The sequence below is a fragment of the Astatotilapia calliptera genome, chromosome 10 (assembly GCF_900246225.1).
Source record: "Astatotilapia calliptera chromosome 10, fAstCal1.2, whole genome shotgun sequence".
NCBI lineage: Eukaryota > Metazoa > Chordata > Actinopteri > Cichliformes > Cichlidae > Astatotilapia > Astatotilapia calliptera.
The window spans coordinates 21,872,396-21,893,483 of NC_039311.1; the positions used below are offsets into that span (position 1 = coordinate 21,872,396).

The 21,088-nt window shown below is 36.8% G+C and overlaps 1 protein-coding gene across 1 annotated transcript in view; it reads right to left on the reverse strand.

Moving 5' to 3' along the window:
- Nucleotides 1-375: 375 nt before the first annotated feature.
- gabra6b (gamma-aminobutyric acid type A receptor subunit alpha6b) overlaps nt 376-21,088 on the reverse strand; it is a 29,115-nt gene continuing 8,402 nt past the window's right edge. The window contains exons 8-10 of the mRNA XM_026182502.1: nt 19,735-20,012; nt 12,090-12,346; nt 376-3,609 (exon numbers count right to left, since the gene is read on the reverse strand). Coding sequence (XP_026038287.1) covers nt 3,597-3,609; nt 12,090-12,346; nt 19,735-20,012 — 548 coding nt within the window. The 3' untranslated portion in view covers nt 376-3,596. The remainder of the gene's footprint in view (nt 3,610-12,089; nt 12,347-19,734; nt 20,013-21,088) is intronic.

Below are 21,088 nucleotides of genomic sequence, written 5' to 3' on the forward strand. Positions count from 1 at the left end.
TTTGAAAATCAGTTTACAAAGATCGTAGATCACAATACACTTTATCTCAGTGTCAACTGAACAAGGATCTCAAACACAATTTACCTAGAACATCAGATTTTTCATGTAGGATACAAGACATTCTATCTTTCACAGATCTACAAACTTATTAAAACAGAACAAGCAGAACACGTCTTTGCTTAACCCTAATAAAGTGGCTAACCTAATGGCAACTGTGATCATACCATGCAGTGATGGCATACAAAACAGCTATGTATAATCCTTGGCAATATTCAAAGACCCTTCTATTAATGTATTATTATTATTATTATTATTATTATTATTATTATTATTATTATTATTATTATTATTATTATTATTAACAGATTTAAAATGTTAATTTAGAAAAAAAAAAAGAAAACATTTGCATCCTACCAACATTTTCTATGAAATTGATCTGAACCTTAGAGTTCAAATTGATTTATTATTGCATTTTTTGTTGCATTGCATATTGTCTTCATTTGACCTTTGCATTACTGATTATATCTGTGTTTTCACAAATGTTCATATAAGATACAATAATTACATAAAATGATTGAATACTATTAAACATGATGTTATTTCTTGTTTCAAACTAAATATTCAAAATTGAACAAGAAGATGGGGAAAAACTTCTCCACCATAAAGTTTGTTTATGTTTCATCAATATCAAACAGCCACTCAACAGACACAGACTTCAGACTTCATACAATCTTTTGGTGCTGTAGTCAGGTGTTTTTTTATTTATTTAATATGAATAATAATTATTAATACTATCAAATATTAAATAATATTATTTTTTGTGTCTTTGTCAATAAAAGCACTTTAAATCAAAACACCCTTCGTGCATGATGCATGCAATGAGGCAGTAAACACACTGGTTTAGATGTAGACACCACATATCTTGAACATGTTACCCTTTGTACTTAATTGGAAACACTGCATAATCATATGCTAATCCACATAAGTGGATTATTAATGAATATGTCTTGGCATTTTGTATAATTGGTGATGATAGGTTTAATTTTCTATTTCTGCTGCTTTTTAATGAAAAACTAGAGCAATGGCTGTCATCTTGACAAATTATTGGGAACCAATGCAGGAATCATTTAACTCCAATTAAAATTATGAAAAAAAGGAGAAAAAATAAGTATTGAATAATAAAATGCTTACATTAGCATATAAAGGTTTAAATATTTTCTGTGAAAAGGGGGTTATTGCCATGCCTCGCTGTATTAAATGGTTGCAAGTAATGTCAATATTTTAGTCCAAAAATGTGGCTCAAATAAGTAGTATGCGTGGATGTTTTTAACCCTCTAGTAACTGTATGCACACGTTTTTTCTATCTGCATCTGCATGTGACACTAAATATTCAGTGCAGCCAATGAATCTGTGGAACACACCATCTAAACCCTTTGAAGATTTTTCTTCACATCCTCTATACTCCAGCAGAGGGAAATTAAGCCAATGAACCAAAAAATAGAGTGTTGGAAGGGAAAAAATGAATAGTGGAAAGTAGAGCTGGCAGTGAGAGAGTTCCTGCAATTCAGTCACTCAGTCACAATGGATGCAGTATCAGGACAAGTACACTTATTCCCTTACATGTGTTCTAAATATTGAAGCAGGAAATGTGTCATTTCAACCACAGATGCAATATCATTCTGATGTCTGGAACTGCATGTGAATTGCATGCACACAGAAAATCAATACATACAACAAAGTGGATCTTTGTGGATGCTTTAGCTCTTGCTCTCCCAAAGTAGGTCCTACCCCAGCTATTACTAATGGGTAATTTTTTTTATATCTCAGAGATTTGAAATGAATGAAAAAGAGTGGTAGAGAGATGTAGTTTCTGTTTTAAATTATACCAGAGCATGGGGCTCTGGAGCTCATATGGCTTTGAGTTGCCTGGTCAAGTTGGCAAAAGGATCAGGTACATCTGCTCTCAAAGCACTTGCTTTCCATGCAACAAGATAAAATGAAATACAATGCACTGAGGTGGCAAAAAGAGAGCTTGGCAAGTATTTTTTTCTTTGTGTGAAAATCCAGTTTATTAAGTGATCAGATTGCTCTATGTGGTGAATCTCCCCATAAATGTTCTATCTTCTCCAGCACTAGAATCCGGCAACCTGCTTTTTTTGTTTGTTTGTTTTTTTTAAATATATTTTTGCTTTTGTCGTGTAACTTATAGACGAAGTTTAGTGGCAAACTTACTCTATATTATATTTTTAGATTATATCTGCTTTGCTGTTAGGAAGGGTTCAATGGGTTAATGTTGTAACCCATTGAACCCTTTCTTCTTTATCTTAATGTTGTAAGATAAAAAAGAAATTCTACAGGTAGCCTTGAAGCCTTTATCTGGAGTCTTTCTATGTTTACTTGTATTTGCAGCCATATAAAAGTCAGTGAGCTGATATTAAATTAGAAAATATTTTATCTGAATAAATGGATAAGCATAATATTTTTGGCAGTTCAAAAATAACTTATAACTTTTATAACTTATAGATGTGTGGCTGCCCTAGTTCTGCAGCCAGGTAAACATATCCTACAATTAATATCTGAATCTCCTGTGGTATTCTTTCTGGATTAAGGAACTAGATCTCTTCAAAATGTAAATAACAATGATTAGAGATGGGTCAGATAGAGCCAAGTGACTAAGCAGCAGTCAGTAGTAGAAGGGAATATAATGTCCAAATAGGTGGTACATCAGGTCAGGAGCATGACCAGAGTCATGGTTATCTTTTGTTTCATGTACTGTGTAACTCCAGGTTCAGACTTTTCGCTTACATCCTGAAGTGTTTAAGGGGAAGCATTTGGCACAAATAATCCGGCTTGTGTTGCAATGTGTACATAGCAGTTTTTTGTCACTTACCACCATTATTACTTACCTACATGAGTTGGCTACTTGATATGATAAATGGAGTAGGAGCATTGTAAGTAGTGCAAAACATCAAAAGAACTTAATAACTTACTTAACTGGGTTTTGCTTTTTTATGGAGAAGTGGAACTTTTTGTTTGTGCCTCTTAAATTTATATCAGATTAGCCATAACAATGAATCTAATTGCCTAGCACTGGGTTCCACTTGATCTGCAAAAGCAAATCTAACCTGTCCAGATATGGACATGGGGTGTCTGAGGCTGGGTGTCCTCTGGTGCCTGGCTTCTTTAGAGTGTATCTCCTGTGAATTTGTGGCTCATTCTGGAGAATTCCACTGATTCATCATCAGATAAGTATCTGGGAACTTTTGTCTTTGTTGTGTTCTTCACCCATTCCTGAGGAGTTTTTATATCACGGGGGTAAATTATACAGCTTGGGAAGGTTGCAGTTGTTGGGGAATGTTGTTGCAATGGTGGGGTGTGCTTAGTCGGGAACAAAGGTTAGGTAAGCAGTTCAAGTCAAAGTAAAATCCATATGAATGTCAGAGCCCAAGGTTTCCCAGAAGAGTGCTGCATTTAAATGAACTGATCAATGTTGTTCACTTCAATGGTCGCTGGTTTTAAGGTTGTGGCTGATACATATAAATGTAAATGTATGCATGTAAGTGTGTGTGTGCCATCCAGAAGAACAAACACTAGGCCTAGATGGTATCCCTGTAAGACAAAAATCAGAGAAGAAAATGTTGAATTAGTAAAAATTATTTAAAATAAAATAGAAAGCATCATGATCATGAAGAATGGATTTTAACACATTCAACTAAACTAATATATGCTTACAGAAACCTACACATGCATACCTATTCAAATCTGCATCTGTCCATATCTGCCTGAACACCATTCCAGACTGAATTTAAAGGTAAAATAAATCTGAAATTATTCAGTGTCTCACTGCCACTGTTCTCCTGAAAGACTTTGTGAAACCCATCTGGAAAACTTAGCTAGGTAGTTTACATCTTTACCATCTCTGCCTTATGTGTTGAAGCCGGTGACACTTTTGACAGCACTGAGAGCCATTTTTAGCCAGAGAACTTTACATGCCTGCTGGCAAAAGTTGGAGGTTTTCTGTGTGTTTTTAGTTAGAATTCACTGCAATACAAAAATGAAAACAAAATCTTTAATAGTTTCAGTATGCAAATGTATTTTTTGTGTCTTTTAACTTCATCCTTTATATCATCAAGTTTTAACTGTGATATGCTGAGACAGATTAAAAATAGGCATTTAGCATTTGTAAATCCAGTAGACATAAGTGTTTAACCATAGTGTCATTCCAGTCAAAAGTAAAACACAGTGGAGTATGACAACAAATGTACCATTGTATACTGATTTGTTATAATTTATTGTCACTGCCTTGTATTATTGGTACACTCTGGGGTTTAAGAGGGCTGGAATGATCTAGAATAGCATTACAGAATCTTCGATTCAATGACTAAATAAATCTGATAGTTAGTATTTTGTATGAAACTGCCTAACTTACTAACTCCATCTTTCCAGCTGATGCTACAGTTAATTCACCACTTGACCCTACCCTACCTACTGCAGCCCCTTCTCCACCATTGATTCATTCCTGTTATGCATTCAATTGAATTCAACAGTCGCCTCAAGGCGTTTTATATTATAAGGTAGACCCTACAATAATACAAACAGAGAGGAACCCAACAATGAAATGACCCGCTATGGGCAAGCACTTTGGCGACAGTGAGAAGGAAAAACTCCCTTTTAACAGGAAGAAACCTCCAGCAGAACCAGGCTCAGGGAGGGGCGGCCATCTTCCACGACCGGTTGGGGTAAGAGAAGGAAGACAGTATAAAAGACATGCTGGTGAAGACAGCCAGAGATTAATAACAAGTATGCAGATATCAATAATGTTGCACCAGCAGTACTTCAGCATCTAGCTAGCACTACAAAATAACTTTTTTATGGGTAATCTCAAATGAAACCTTTCTAGCAGTTCAACAAACATCACCAGTGACAAACAGGTTCTCTGTGCAGTTTGGCACAGAATCTGTGCGCTAGCTAGATGTGCACAGTTCACGTATTTTCCAGGAAGAACAAAGATGTTTTAAAACGTCCCACTTTAGGTGGAGAAAAATGCAACAAAGAGAGGACACTGAGAGATTACTTTCAAATGTAAGTGCTGCTCAGCATGTGACATTTGGTAAGCTGGAAATTTAAGGCTTAGGACTAATTCATATTAGCTTTCAGTGGATCTCTATATGATTTATGGCTAAAGTTGGCAATTCATATAATGAAATCTCTTTGACAACAAATTAAATGATGATTGAAATTCATCTTATTTAAAGTCAAGGAGGACAACAGGTGCCGGCCAAACTGGGCAGGGTGCAATAGACTTATTGGGCACATTGTACAGTAGGCAGACTCTTTGCTACACAACTGTTGGGTTGAGCTAGCAGCAGTAGCATCATAAGAAAGATAGACATGAAACTCAAACAATTTCTAAAAATGAAATTCATGGGAGATTTTATAACAGCAAATATGCTGGAAAAAGTGAAAAAAAAAAGTCTTATTTATGGGTAAAGTCAACAAATATTTAAGTATATTCGATTGGATTTGGCTATTTTGTACATGCAGTTTTTATGGTCCCCTGACCATTGAAATGAAGGGTAATTTTGATAATGTTTCAAAATAATTACTAAAATAACTGCCCCAAATTTGATTCATTGTCGTTGCTAAGTAACAGGACTTGTTTCGAGATGAGGTCGAGTTGAATTTGAATTTCTTTAGCAACTCTTCTCAATTTCCATGTTTACAAAGGCTAGGTTTTGGAAAGCAGCCATAATACAATATTTCACGTAACTCCTGCATATACTATGTAGCATGTACGACAAAGAGCAAAGGAAAACCTAAAGAAGGAGCAACATTTATATGAATATACCCTACAAAATTATTGTAAGACTTAGTTGTAAATGAGTCTTTTTCCCCTTTTGCCCCCTTACCTACACTACCTCCACTTGGCAAAGCCCACTTGGCGACCCCTGGGAACACTGCATAGATTAAACAAAACAATTTGCAATATACATGTGTCCAGGTGACAGAAATTATATATGTGACATTTGCTACGACATTTGTCATTCCATTCTCACAATATTTTACTGTCAAAACAATTCATATGTCTTTAAGAAAAAGATTCAAAGAGTCTGACTTGAAATGAATCATCAGTCTTGTTCTAGGGTGCACTGACAGGTCAAAGAACTGCAGACAGGCTCTTAAAGGAAGTGAACTTGTGACCTTTTGGTAACAGCACCATTTATCTTAAAACAAGGCTGCCTTTCCTTATTAACTGCATTTGTTCAACTAACCAAATGACAAATTTGCATCTGTACAGTTGCTAAAGAGGACTGATCAGCAAAGCACTGGGAGAGTCCCACAGAGACAAGTCTCTTCTTTGCAGTTGAAAGCCTGGGTGATTAATGCTGAGAAAATGAGGTAGAGGGACAGCACTCTGCTTAGCCTGTCAGGCTGTCCCGTTTTATCAAGGAAGATTCAGACTGCAGACTGTGCACCATGGCAGAGTGGAAGATGTGGTAATATAGTGGAGAGATGGTGACTGAGAAAGGAAGCGTTTAAAAGAGTGACACTAGATAGAGTAAGAAATAGAAAAAGCAAATGGGAGCAAGGGGTGATAGACGATGCGAAAAAAAGAAAAAAGAGAACAGATTTCTTGTTTGATAACAAATTATCCTATTAAGATTTGTAAATGCTTGTGTTTTTTTTCTGCATGAGTGTGCACACAGGCTTCCATGCAAACAAAGGTAGATGTGTGATAAACGCCTGACAGACAAAGGCAGATGTAAACAGTTCTCACAAGACCCAGGAGAGAAAAATGATAGATAGGGGATCACTGTTTATATCGGTCTTCTCTACTCCCTGTATGAGTGGCCTGTAATTGAATGATCATTACACCAAAGCTATGGCTATGGCCCTGCAGTTGAAAATAGGAATTGAGTTTGAAAGAGCATTTAGTGGTTTTGATTTATGAGCAACAATAGGGAAGTTGTTTTTTCAAGCCTGGAACTCTGATGGCCAATAAAGAGGAGCAAGGCTTATCGCCTGCTGTACCCACTCTGACACACATACACCATTTAGCCTGCTAGGCAGCCAGCAACCAGTCAACCAACCAGCTGGGGCCCTTCACGGAAGGAAGTGTTTTCAGCAAATTTGTTTCCTTCATGTCTCGCCCTGAATGGTGCTATTCATTAAAATAGCCTGCAGTCGGTAGGCACTGCTGCCACGGCACATTTATACACTTGTATGCCTGTATCCTCACTGAAGTAGACACACACTTGCACACAAATCCACCTACACTCACAGCAGACCAAAATCTTTTCTTTTGGTTCACCTCATCTTTGCAGGAGACCCTTCAATAAAAAAGCAAAGACACAAAGAGAGAAAAAGGGTCTGTTGCTTGCACAGCTATCTGCTTTCAGTTAGGCCGCTGGAGTTGCATATTTATTTCTCTGAAATGAAAAGAGCTGCTCACTTTCATTTAATGGATACAATATTTGGATTCATGTGGGTCTTACTGAGAATCAAGAGGTTACTAGTGTAGGTGGTGCTGCACACAAGAGCAAAGAAATGTAAAGTGTTAACTGTGAAAGTATTGTACAGTGGACCGTGTTTCAGTCATAATCTATAGCGCTCCCGCTATTTTAACTGTAATTTAACTTATAATCTTAGGCAGTGTTTGCACCACTTTAGCCACAATTCAAAATATCAGCCAAATATATCTCAATTATCCCAGGCAACAAGCAAATTAGGTAAAAATGCAATTCACCATTCAGGTTCTCACCCACGTTGATATGTTTCCCTTCATTCATGCTGATAATCAGATGTTTAATTGAGAAAAGGGTGAACTTTACAATACCAAACAGTTTATTTATGGAGAAAAGTCAACTATTGGCAGCTTTATAACCTCTTTATTCATGTTTACCTCCATGTGGCATAAAGATTGGCAGCAAATTTCAGTGTGATTTTACTTGTTGGCAAGATGCCAAAAGTGAATTATCAAGCAACTATATATATTTCATAATAACAAAATGCATGCCAAGAAATGTTTTATGACTGTTTTTAGTGTTTTAGAAATCATCATTATGTCAACAAAAGCGTTGTGAGTTTTTCTCTGCACTTGTCTATTTTCATGGAATGGATTGAGGTGCAGTACTGTTACTTTTTAGAGTCATCTCAGCAGATAACTGCCCAGCTCCTGACATGACGAGCACACCAAAAACCTCTGATCATCCTGCCATGAACTCTGTTCCCTTGCCAAGCCCGATAGTAACTTATTGCTGCCTCTGAGACCCACTGTGATTTGAAAATAAGTAATTTTGTTCCAAAGATGTAATATCTACTGCTGAAAAAATGGATAACATTTTAACAGGTGCATCTCTTCGCAGCATATCACTGTCAATAAGATTATTTTCCCCAAAAAGGGTCTGTTTGCGGTTGTTGTCTTCTGCTGACATGCCAAGTTCGCAAGTAGGATTTCAGACATGAGATGTTCTGTATTGGAGAAGACCTTCTGATCTTTCTCAGGATGAATATAAGAACCATCTCTACAACACCACCTGCAGCAAGCGTGTTCAGTGGCAGTTTTTGTCGATGTTAGACGATTCAACTCTTACAGTCATGTAGCCGTTATCGATCAGAATGACAACCTGTGGTTATTCTTGTTCTTTGCACTAGCTGCTTCTAAGACCACTGGGGGTTTCAGTTATTAGCCCTGGGGCTCTGTGTATTGTATCACCTCCTTCTTGCCTTTCATCAATCCTCCCCACTCACTGCACTTTCTCAGTCACACTTAAATGCACTGTATGTGAAGAAATTCCTCTGTGACATATGCACATGAATTCCAAAAGAAACACATGCATACTTTATTATATGCCATTTTCTTATTTTTAATTGCTCCTGATTCCCAGAGCTGAAATGCTGTCACTCTGCAATTTTTCTACAGGACGTTTGTCAGGATCTCCTTTCAAGCTTGCAGTTCCTATCAATTAACAGAAACAGTTAGGAGAGTGTCACTAAGCGGGTTAGTCACACACAGCTATCCTGATCCCTTCCAACACTGTCATGTCATCTGACTTGTCTCAGCTCATGCCAGGGGGCTTTTCTCTTTTTAGAGAAAGAGCAAGAAAGGAGAATAAAAGGAGCTGAACCCACACAGTTGAAAAGCCCCAGAGTCAGAAGTGTTGATGCACATTGATAGTGTGCATATCGATAGTGTGAACATAAATGCACAACCAGGCAGACACATTTGTTTAGAGCATATGGCCGGGACAAATCAAGCACACTAAGTTGCACACATACACAATAAAGTGAGCCTTTTTATCTCTAACTAGTATAAATCTCAACATCCTATCAAAGTGTCATACGGGAGCTATAGATGTAATATAAGAGAGCACAATGCATCTCATGATGTCATCAAAAGAACCATAGCGCTATTTGTGCTTTAGCAATAACAAAGCCAAGACGCAGCACGACTGCTGTGTATATCAGCAATAACTGTAAGTTATGTGCAGTATACAATTTAAAAGACAGCACCTGAAAAAACAGAAAAATAGATTCAGATTTAGTTTACTATGTTGTACTATAAGTATTCATAATATAGTCTGTTGTGAGTATTAGCCTCTCAAGTTGCTGTTTCAAGTCACATCCTATATATGATTTGATGCTGTTTACTAAACTGATTTAGTGTAAGCTTAAGGTGTATTGTTTGAAAGCTGTCGCCTTCGCTGAATTCAATATGTAGAAATCCTGATGTTTGACAAAAAGCTAAAGGATTTCTTTGAGATCACATTTTGTATGAAAATTTGAACGAAAATTTAAAAAAACTAAATATTAGTGGGAGCTTAGTTAGCAAACAGCAAAGAAAAGATCATCATACAGAGTGTGTGTCTGATCAGGACCTGGTGTCCACATATGTGGAAATCACATTTTGGGTTATTTAGACCAAAATACTGAATTTTGCTCTACAAGGTCACAGATCAAGTGAGTAGAAGGGTTGTTTTCTGGTAGATTAATGAAGTTGCCAATTATAAAGAGAGCAAGCGGTCCCTTTTTACCATATATTTCACTTAATGTGACTGCAGATTCAACATAAAGTTAATTTTGCATTCAATATGACTTGAAATTCCCAAATGAGACCATTAAGTCATTAGTGAAATGTTGACTGAGACAATAAATTATGCGTGAATTAGGCTACTTTTATCCTAGTCTTCTCTACACTTTGACTTGTTTTAAGATAGGAGAGCCAACCCCTGCTGGCCATTACAGATATTGCACAGTTTTGTACCACATTAGCCCAAATATAAGAGAATTGTGACTTTATAAAGAGGTCAAGCAATTATACATTAATTATTTTTTCTTTATTTTCTCTGGCTTGGACAGGCATGGCTCATTAAAGCTTTGCACACAGCTATTATGCCTGTTTACAAGTGCAATCTATGCATGGCAAATGATGGCTAGGAGATATATTTTTAGTAATGTTGCTAAGAGAAACAGAAGATAATTGCATGTTCATCCTATTTGGGCAAGAATTCATTATGTATTGAAAGTACATACTCATAAAACCTGTAAATAATGCAGTCCGTTCAGTATCAACCCCGTGACCAGTCTCTAACACGTTTGGAAAAAGTCATATTGGAAAAATTCTCTGTAAGTTGAAAGATCTTTGTGTATTTGATGAATAATATATGCCCTTCCAGAATAGCAAATGCACAATGAAGAAAGAAAAAAATGTAAAACAATATATATAATGAATACTTCACATTCCCATATTCTGTTTTCTCTCTCTGTCTCTAACTTCCTTTATCTCTTACACACAGAGACCCATTGGTATACAAACACACAAGTACACACACACACAGCAGACAAACTTTAGAACACAGATGGGTATATTTTCAGTTATATTTTGCTCAATAGCCAAAGGTCCCTAAGCGCAACAAAATCCACCAATAAGGAAGACAATATAAGCTATTTCTCACACACTTGGAGACTTAGCAAAATGTAAACTTCCAGAACCACCTGCCCACATAATCAGCATACTGCCTTTCTTTTCATCCAAAACTCTCACATTTTTCTTAATTGTGAGAAATGTGTATGCATGTATGTGTATTGTATTATTGTTGTGGGGACATAAACCAGATTACACAGTCATATTGTGGAACCTTATGAGCCTTTTTTGAGCAAAAAGCATCTTTTGCGTCTTTTAAAATTTACCACATATTGACTCTTCAAGTTTATTATGAAGATCTGGAATCAAAGTAGGTAATTGTAACTGATGAAAAGACTAACACCAACTGCGTGTGAGAACCTCAGCATGCAAACTTGACAGAGAAAAGACTTTCTATTACAGTTTGGTAATACTGTGGTAGTGTGGTATTAATATGAAAGTAGCAAAATAACTAAACCTGCAGTTTCCCATCCAACGTCCTCACTGCTCCTTCAGACTCCACCTTCTCACCCAATATTATTATTACTCAGCTATTACTATTACTCTATTACTCAGCTAAAGCCACTGATTATGCATGATATTACTTAGTTATTACTTTGATATTAATTTGTATTTAAGTCATAGTAAACTCCTATTTCCATATTATTACCTTGTCATTTCCACCTTATTACTCTATTATTACCACACTGTTACCAAGCAGTAATGTAAAGTGCAAATAATTTTCTTGTTCATATGTCAATAATTTGATGAACATTCCATATATCATTATATCTTATATAAGTACAGAAGCTGTACATTTGTTTCGTAGTAGTCAAGTTAATGCTTGACCTCTGACCTTGACCTTGAGGCTGAGATCTGTGAGATTCAAACTTGTGTGAGATTTTAGTAGATGTACCAATGGTGCTAATTTGATACTACTATGTTGCGTTGTTCTCAAGTTATTGCATTCACAAATTTGGGTGTCGACGCCGCCTGCCCGCCCACCCTCCCACCCAGCAGGTTGCCGACAATATCCCATCGGGCTTTCCTAGCCGAGTGGGGGGAAAAAAACCCATTCAGTTATAGTCAGTAAGGCAGTAGTCATCCTAAAATCTGTCTGTTGTCTCTCTACAAACACATAAAAACAAATGCTGGAATCATTTGTAACAACATGCCATCTGTTCACCTGGACATCTCCATTGTGTCCTTGGTAAGATAGACAATCCAGTAGACCAGGTTGAAGGCGCCAAACGAAAGGGGGAAAAGGATGCGTGAGTATTTGTCGATGATGCTGGTGCCAGTCAGAACATTGTTGGCCGGTACAGCCGAACCTTGCTGGAGGAATGCTTGGGCATTGACCGGTGGGTTGGGAAATGTCTTGGCAGGACGCTCAAACATCGGGGTGGAGTTCATCCTCTTCTTAAGCACACTACTGGCATCCACCTTGGAGAGGAAAATAAGAACGATACAAAGTATATAAAGACCAGGGAAAAACAAAATGTTATAATGTCAGTATCTTATAACATCAATGCTAGTTAGTGTTAAGGGAGGAAATAAGGAAAAAAGGAAAAATCCATTCTGATGATAGTGGTGTGTTTAACATACTGTAAATAGATAAGTCCATATGTTCTATGGAGCATGTGATCTATATCTAAAATGAGTATGAGTATCACAGTAATTACACCCAGAAAAGAAAATCAATGATGTTTTGATTTTGATTGAAACTTCAGCCCATTCTGTCAAGGCTGGTGTAGTTGTGGGAGGCAAACAAACCATATTAAACGAAAGAAGCTCAATATATTGACGCATGGGTTTCTCACGCCTCATCAACTTTGAGTAAACTAGTGTGATCGCAACACATGCTCCCTGCTCCAATAGTTGTAAATCATATACAGTATGTGTACAGAAAGTAAGGGGAGTGTACATCTGGAAAATGGGTCAAGTAACAATGTGTTGCCTTCCAGGTAGAGTAAGTGAGAAAGAACACGTCCCCTTTTAAAGGAACAAATTTCAGCATAAAAAAATACAGTCATTCCACGATGGCCTTTTATTGATCAGCAGCTTCACTGAGTAAGCACTGAACTTTATAATAATATAATTTAATATTTATTTTAAATATGCTGTTTTGTGCCATATTTATGCTTTATAGGACACTTTTTGTTTACATGGAAATTTCAAATATATACCTTGTTAAATTTGCAAGTTTCTAGAACATTTATTGCAGAGCAGAGTTTGAACAGTTCTTTACATTTTATTTTGGGGGAAAAACTCCTAGTAGTTTACTAAAGCATTCAGTGTTTCTCACTTCAGTGTGGATATTTTTTGGCAGTCTTGGAACAAAATCTGAACTTGTGAGATTTAGGCAGGATTTGTGAGGCTACAGGATTACATGCTCCTCTACAGGTTAAGAAACTATTAAACTGTTACAATCCTAAGGCTTAGGGGAAACATTCCAAAAAATAAATAAATAAATAAAATCCATGGTGGCCAGTTTAAAAATCCATTAGCAGTTAAATTAGAGTTATTAACAACATTAATACTGAATCAAATTAAATATAAAATATTTGTCAGTCATTCCATGGCAGCTATGCTGAGTAGTGCAATCATGCTGTAAAATCTTAATATATATTATACGTCTGGGGGTTTAAATGTGTTTATCATTTGAGGAAGTTCACAGGAGTGCAAGTCACAAACATTTGATATGGAGGTGTTAGACAAAGATAAAAAAGCTAATGTTTGAGCAGCATTTTAAACCTTTCTATTCTCTTTAAGCTGTATTATTATGGGCTTGATGAATATATCAAGCTCTGTAAAGTTCTATAGCAACACTGGGGAAGGGCTGTGAGAGAGAGAGCAGGTCCAGATGATCTAACCACCATTACCACCAGTCATTTTCGAGGTTAAGTTCACTCTTCAGTGAATAATAGTGTATCCTCTTATCTGTGAGTGGTATACTGTATGCTTCACAACACCAGGCTGTAGCTTCAAATGTCAGCTACCTGTTTCTGTTTCCCTTTTAGGTAACAACATGCAGTGAGTACACACACCGCATGCATTACTTCTGCATGGTGTACTGCACATGTCTGCAGTTGAGCCAAATGACAAGCTATTGCTCATGATGACAACAGGATCTCTTGGCTTCCTCTTAAATCTCATGGGAGATCAAGTCCTTGTCCCTTATTCACTGCTCTAGTTTTCAACAGACTCACAGAAAGGTTGGGTGCTGACTAACGGATATATGGATCATGTTTGGATGTGGGTCTCCGTGAGTAGAGCAGGTTAAGAGCTACACACGAGTGTGTTTATGTTTCATAGTGTGCGAAGGGGTTAATAGACAGCACGATTTCACTTTCTGTCCACTAAGGAGCCTCATCTCTGGGTGTTTGGATGTAAGTGGGTGAATATATGTAAATAATTATTACAAATTAAAAGCCATGGATATTACACACACAGTCACACACAACAGTTATGATCCAATAAGATGAACCATCGAAGGATACGGATAAATGAATGAAAAGACAAAAAATGTCCTGATCATTGTCATTTTGCACATTTAAACCATATTAATCTCACAATCTCACAGGGTTCACGAAACTGTTTTTTGTTTTTGTTTTGTTTTTTTACTTTTATGTACAGTACCAAGAGATTACTGGCAGAGAAATAAGGATAAGAAACAAATTGTTCACACATATATCAAAGCCTTCAAAAACACTGGTGACAACATAACTCTTTTAACCTCGCAAATTCAGTAACACAGAGATCTTGCCCTAGGCGAAGTGAATTCAGGTGACTTCTTTGAATCATAGCATGGTTGCTCAAGGTGATTGCACAGTTTAAGGCACAGTTGCACATTTTAGATGACTAAATTAATTTGCATGACTAAATTACATTGCAAAACTGCTACTAGTATGACTTCTGAAAATTTCAATAAAGAGTTGGTGGGAAACAGTGGGAGGCATGCAGTTCTGCATAGTGTGTGGGAAAGTTACTTAACTTTCCTACACTACTGCCATTATGGGAAGTGAAAGTAGGCTAATGACATACATTAACTGGCTTAATGGTTGTAGCTTGTTTCTAAAAAGTTCTTAAAAATACAAAATTTCCCAATGATTAAGCCTGGCAGGCAGTCATTTTAGGCTTGGAAACTTTAACTGTGCTGAATAAAAAATGAATAGGCTAGAGATGTAAGCTTCATGTAGCGCCGGTCCCTGGTGGTTTGATTATTTCCTGTCTCATGTTGACTGAAAGATAACAGTTGTTCAGTGTTTTTCACAGCAGAATTTTCTCCAAAAACTGGATGTCCATCGAATTACCATGACTAAATTATCATTTAATAATACCGTTGATAAAGGTGGATATTTATGGTTATGCTTCACATACTGAATTATTATAGAGTTAGCTATAAACATAGAAAAATAGGGGGTGGGGGGTGGAAGACTGCTAAATGATGTAGAAATAGAAATTTCTAAATAAATACCTGTAATCAGTGCATTCAACAAGTGTTACTTCATTACAATTTTTTTATTAGTCCTTCATTTATTCAGGTAAAAAAAAAATCTCATTGAGATCAAAAAATCTCATTTCCAAGAGAGACCTGACATCTTGGCAACAAAAGTCAAAATGTTATGCACCATCCATGACGCTACTTTTTAGTTAGTGTTGATCCCTGAACCTGAAAATCCTCTCTTTCAGTCTAGTTATTAAGCCGACAGGACAGCAAAAGAATTTCCTTAAAAATGTCCTGATTTAATCAGTGTCTCATCGCCTAAGCAATCTTTTCAAATTCTGTGATTGCAAGTACCCGTGGCTCAACCTCTGCATAAAGATCACATCTTTCTATCTCTCACCTTATTTTTTTTTCTTAATATGAAAAAAATATTTTCTTTATTTCCAGCACTAAATACTGCACCACCTACTCACCACTGGAAATGCATTCAGCACCCGTTACTCACACTGACAAACACTCGATCCCCCATTATGTTTACAGTTGTATATTTGATTCATTAACTGAACCAATTTGCTTTTGTGAGGTTTCCATGCCTGCTGTGTTTTACATGACAGTCATAACAGGTCGTGGTCTTTTAAATCGTGACTGGTAGATGGCTATTTCTATTCCCAGTGATACGCCATTGTTGTGTTTTTTTTCTATGTAATAAAGAGTCTTTCCTCCTACATATTTGGTGAAAGCAGTCATTTTCCATGATGCATCCCTCCCACTCTATTTCTCCTCTCAGTGTAACTTTAATGCATACACACACACACACACACACACACACACACACACACACACACACACACACACACACACACACACACACACACACACACACACACGAATGCAAACTCACATAAAACACAAAAAACAAACCACACTGGCCCATCATCCATCTCTCCATCTTGTTCCATATAAAAAAAAAAAAAAATTTTTTTTTTTTTTAAATGGACTGTGCCTGCTTTCTCAGCCCCCTCTCTGCTTTATTGTGGTGGTGGTTGCCCTCCTTCTTGTGAGCGTGCAGTGATATGCTGGATATTCCCTTAATCTATGGCTCTTACATAATCGGCAGCAACATCATTCACTGAGCCACTGGCTGTCTCCCCGTGTCACTCACTGTGGTTATCACACAGTTACAGGGATGAATAAAGGACTGGGAGAAAGGGCTGGATGGATGATATACTGTAGCTAGATGGATAGATAAGGCATTGTTGAAAGCGATGAGTGAACTATATGGATGCAGGGGACATCGTTTGTTGCCGATGATGTATATACACGGGTTGGTTAGGTGTGTGTTGCAGATAATATCTGCATGTGAGTTATATGAGTGCAAAACTGGAAAAAGTGAAGGTTGTTATGTTTCACTGTTTATGTGTGGACAGCACATTCAAGCAAAAGTAGCAGGAGAGACGCAGAAGGGAGATCTGTGTGTGTGTGTGTGTGTGTGTGTGTGTGTGTGTGTGTGTGTGTGTGTGTGTGTGTGTGTGTGTGTGTGAAGTAGAGAATAGAGGTCTTACAATAGTAGCATAGAGCAGAGAGAGGAAGCAGGGAAAAGCAATATTGTAACATTTAATTGATCAAAAGGGTGAGATAGAAGCATTGGATAAATTGCAAACAAAAGCATGATTTTGTGATTTTTCATGTATTGTGTTCTATTTACATTATAGATGTGGCAAATGTCGTATTTGTTCTGTCAGCAAAAAATACGACAGAAAGAATTTAGGGGAAAAAGGTTAAGAGTAGAATCAAATCTATTCTTGTCAAGCAGGACCAACATGCTAAAGCAGGGGTAAGGTCTCCCATTGCTCACAGAACAACCTTTAATTTTCTTTGCAGAATTTCACAATATATCACAAACACTGCATTGACATGATTACTTCATGTATGCAGCAGGGACTTGGCATGGTCTACACTTGTTAAAGCCTGCCTTTCTCATTTACATTCAAACAAAAATTTAAGATTTTTTTCAGGTAATTTGGTATTTCTCTTATGTTTCTGTTTATTATATTTGTTGAATGTCTTTCATGAAAGGCTTTGCTGTTAAACATTTTTTAAAATATTGTTATTGTTCTTTTTATTAGATATTCGACTGAAGACAACACTCATGTATCGAAAAAAAGTTCTTTAAATTGAAAGGCTGTTTAAAATAAAGTGAACAAAAACACGAATCTGCCGTAACACTAAAATGGGAACATTTCTAATATTAATAAATTGGAATGCAAACTAAATCTTCACTAAACAGAGGATAAACAACAAATATGAAAATGAAAGTGGTTGGTAAATGGACTACCATTATGGACTATATACCACTTTTCTTAAAGTGCTTTATACAACTTGCCTAATTCACCCCCATTCATTCAAGTACATTTTCCTATGATTTTTTTTCTTTTTGGTAAGTGTTTTTTAATCTAAAATTCATAGAAGTTCTTACTCTTATGGATGCATTGGAGAGCAACTCGGGGTCAGTATCTTGACCAAGGATATTTGGCATGCAGACTGGAGCAACCAGAGCTCAAACAACCAATTTTACCTGCTCTTTCTCCTTCAAAGCGGCCTTTAAGATTTAATAAAGCAGTTTTCGGACACAAGCACAATTGTGTGATCCATCACATTGCTCTGTAGAAAGTCTGATGCTTTCAAATTGCTGTAATTGTATCCCTCCAAGAAATACTGGCCCACGTAGGAGTCTTCTGCTATATGATGGATACAGACTCAAAACTCCAGCTAACTCTTTTTGCATTTGTGTGTCCATGGAGCATTCTCTAAAAAATGGCACAAATAACAGGAGTTGTAGAACTAGTCAAAAAAGACATCAAAGTGTGTGGCTCCGGTAGTGACATGGCTTTTGATGCACACTGTGTTGACGCAATAAGTACAGACTAAGCTTTAAACATTGATCAATGAACAATCATTTGTCATGGAGATATCGGTCACAGTGATGAAATATTCTTGTCATCGCTGGCATGAAGCTGAAACAACTATACGATCATAAAACTTAAGTAAATGTGGTTTAAATCATTTTACACTATAGACAGAATATAGTTCGAATATGTGTTTTCTCCCCACGTGGGTTCTCATAGGGAGTACTACCTACATTTTTCCTACAGTATGGCTTTACAGTGTAGAGTGCTCTAAGATAACTCCTATTGTAAATATCAGAAATGAATTGAACTAAATTTGAATAATTACATTTCAAGTTGTGTGATTCATTGCTGTTTTTCAAGTTCCTTGGAATAAAATGACAGCTCTGCTCTTTATATCACTGCCATCATGAATCATTGCATCAGAGCTCAGTTAACAATGGCTTTTTTTATTATACATACAACTTCGTCAGACACTTTTATATAGTCAGAGTTAGCTAAAAAAAAATTCAAGTGTTCAGGTAATTCAGGTCTTTTTCAGCAAACTCTTTTCTAACTCAGGATTAGACAATTCAGAATTCAAGAATTAGACTCAACGTAAGTTAAGCAAAAAGGTTGCATATTGTAGTACTCGCCTTTTTTAACACAATTACCATTTTTTTTATCTACTGCTCTCCGTTTGCCACACAGATGTGCTTATGTCATGCTGACAGAGCCAACATAAACTGTGAAAAGAATGAAACGCTGAAATTGTTATATAACAGCACAGAGCAAAGAATGGATTTCGTCAGCTAAAGAGAGACAAACACAAGCTAGACAGGATGAAAAAAAAATACAGAAGCTTAGCAAGATACCAGAAGTCAAGTCAAACCTCAGATCTAAATAAACACAATGATTAGGGAGAAGAACCTGATATGCAATATATAGAGATGATGTCATAATGCGCATGTTATATACCTCAACCTTAGAACCACAAGCACTTTTGGCCACCTCATTTTTGTGTTTTTAGCCCTTCCCAAACAAATGACTCATACTTCACAAAAAAAACTTCTTCCCACCTTCCTTGAGTTATAATTCAGAAAAACCAAAACTAATAAGTAAATTTCTAGAATTTGTGTAATTCAAATAGGGGCATATCAATATGTGCAAGCCATTTCACAGAGCAATTAGTGCAAAAAAATACATAAATACACTTTGCTTAGTATTAGCCAGATGTTACTGAGCCACATTTTTTAAATCCCATGCTTCATTCATTTGCTGGGATTAACCAATTTCTAATGTTTAAAGCTGGAGCTAATACTATACCATCACTTTCTGCATGTCCTTTACTGGTTTAAGTAAAGAAAAGCAAAAAAGTAAAGGTGGCATTTCTCTACTTTTGTGATATTAAGATGTTTTATCTGAAAGAAACAACAGCAGGCTGGTCATCTTCAACTAGCTAATTCAAACAGAAGTTTGAAAAGGTGAGCTAGACTTACTGAGGACACCTCTACGTCATTCCCTGCGGCCACAGCGGGAGCAGCGGCCGCAGTTGCTGCCTCCTGAGCTGCTGCCTTCATGGCCGCTGCTTTCCGGTGCTCCCTGTTGGCCTGTAAGGTGGAGAAGTAGTTGACGGCGGCAAACTCAATCAGGGCGGAGAAGACAAAGGCAAAGCAAACAGCAATGAACCAATCCATGGCTGTGGCATAGGAGACTTTAGGGAGTGAGTGGCGGGCACTGATGCTGAGCGTTGTCATCGTCAAGACAGTGGTGATACCTGCATATGGGAAGGAGACAGCAGTAGATATATTGTTAAATAAGGATGCTGAGCCAGCCTGTTTAAATTGAGCCTTTTTTTTTTCTCAAAATCTGTAGATCAAATCTTAGAAATCATTTATCATTTTACCCAAATCTTCACACCACTTATTACAATGGTGTTTAACACCAAAAAAGAGAAAAAAAACTATTTCACGCATGTCAGGATTTTAAAGAGAAAGCACTGCTGTTCAAACAGAGGGCCAAAGGATTGTCTGAACACATTTTATTGGATGTATATGAGTCAAAAATCGAGCTTTCTGGTTGAAATGAGAAGTTTCTGTTTGGAGAAAGGAGAACACTGCATTCCAGCAAAGGAACCTTATCCCATCTGTGAAACGTGGTGGTGGGAGTATTGTAGTTTGGGCATGTTTTGGTGCATCTGGTCCAGGGCAGCTTGCCATTAGTGATGAAACAATAAATTCTTAATTTTACCAGAGAAAACGTGAAAGAAAAAGACAACCAGTAAACAAACACTGATCGGTCGTTCTACCAAAAAGTTTTTGTAGTAAAAGAAAGATTATTTTTTGGAATCATCAAGGTTCTGATATACATCCAGCAGAAATGATGTGGAAGGATCAGGATAAGCAGTTCACGAGCAAACCCACTAACAATGCAAAGTTGAAGCTCTTCTGTAAAGACGGATTTGAGAAAACTGGATGTTTAGGTGTTCATTGCTTCTCAAAAAGTAAAAACATTAAAGACACTGACAGTAACAATCCACACACAAATATGCAATACTGGGACATTTGTTCCTAAAGAACAAAAAAGTTAACAATTTAGGTTAACAATGATTGTTAACCTAAATATTGGGAGAAATCTTACAGTTTCTTCATGCAGTTGCTAAATTTGAGATTTCAAATTTATACTTTCATCAAAATATCAATAGTATCAGCAATATCCATGATGAAACTGCAAACAAACCATCATGATGGACTCGTACGAGTTACTGATAAATATCATAATAAGCTAACTTGACATACACATTTATACATCTTCTTCTTCAGCTGCTTCCTTTAGGGGTTGCTAATGGATCAT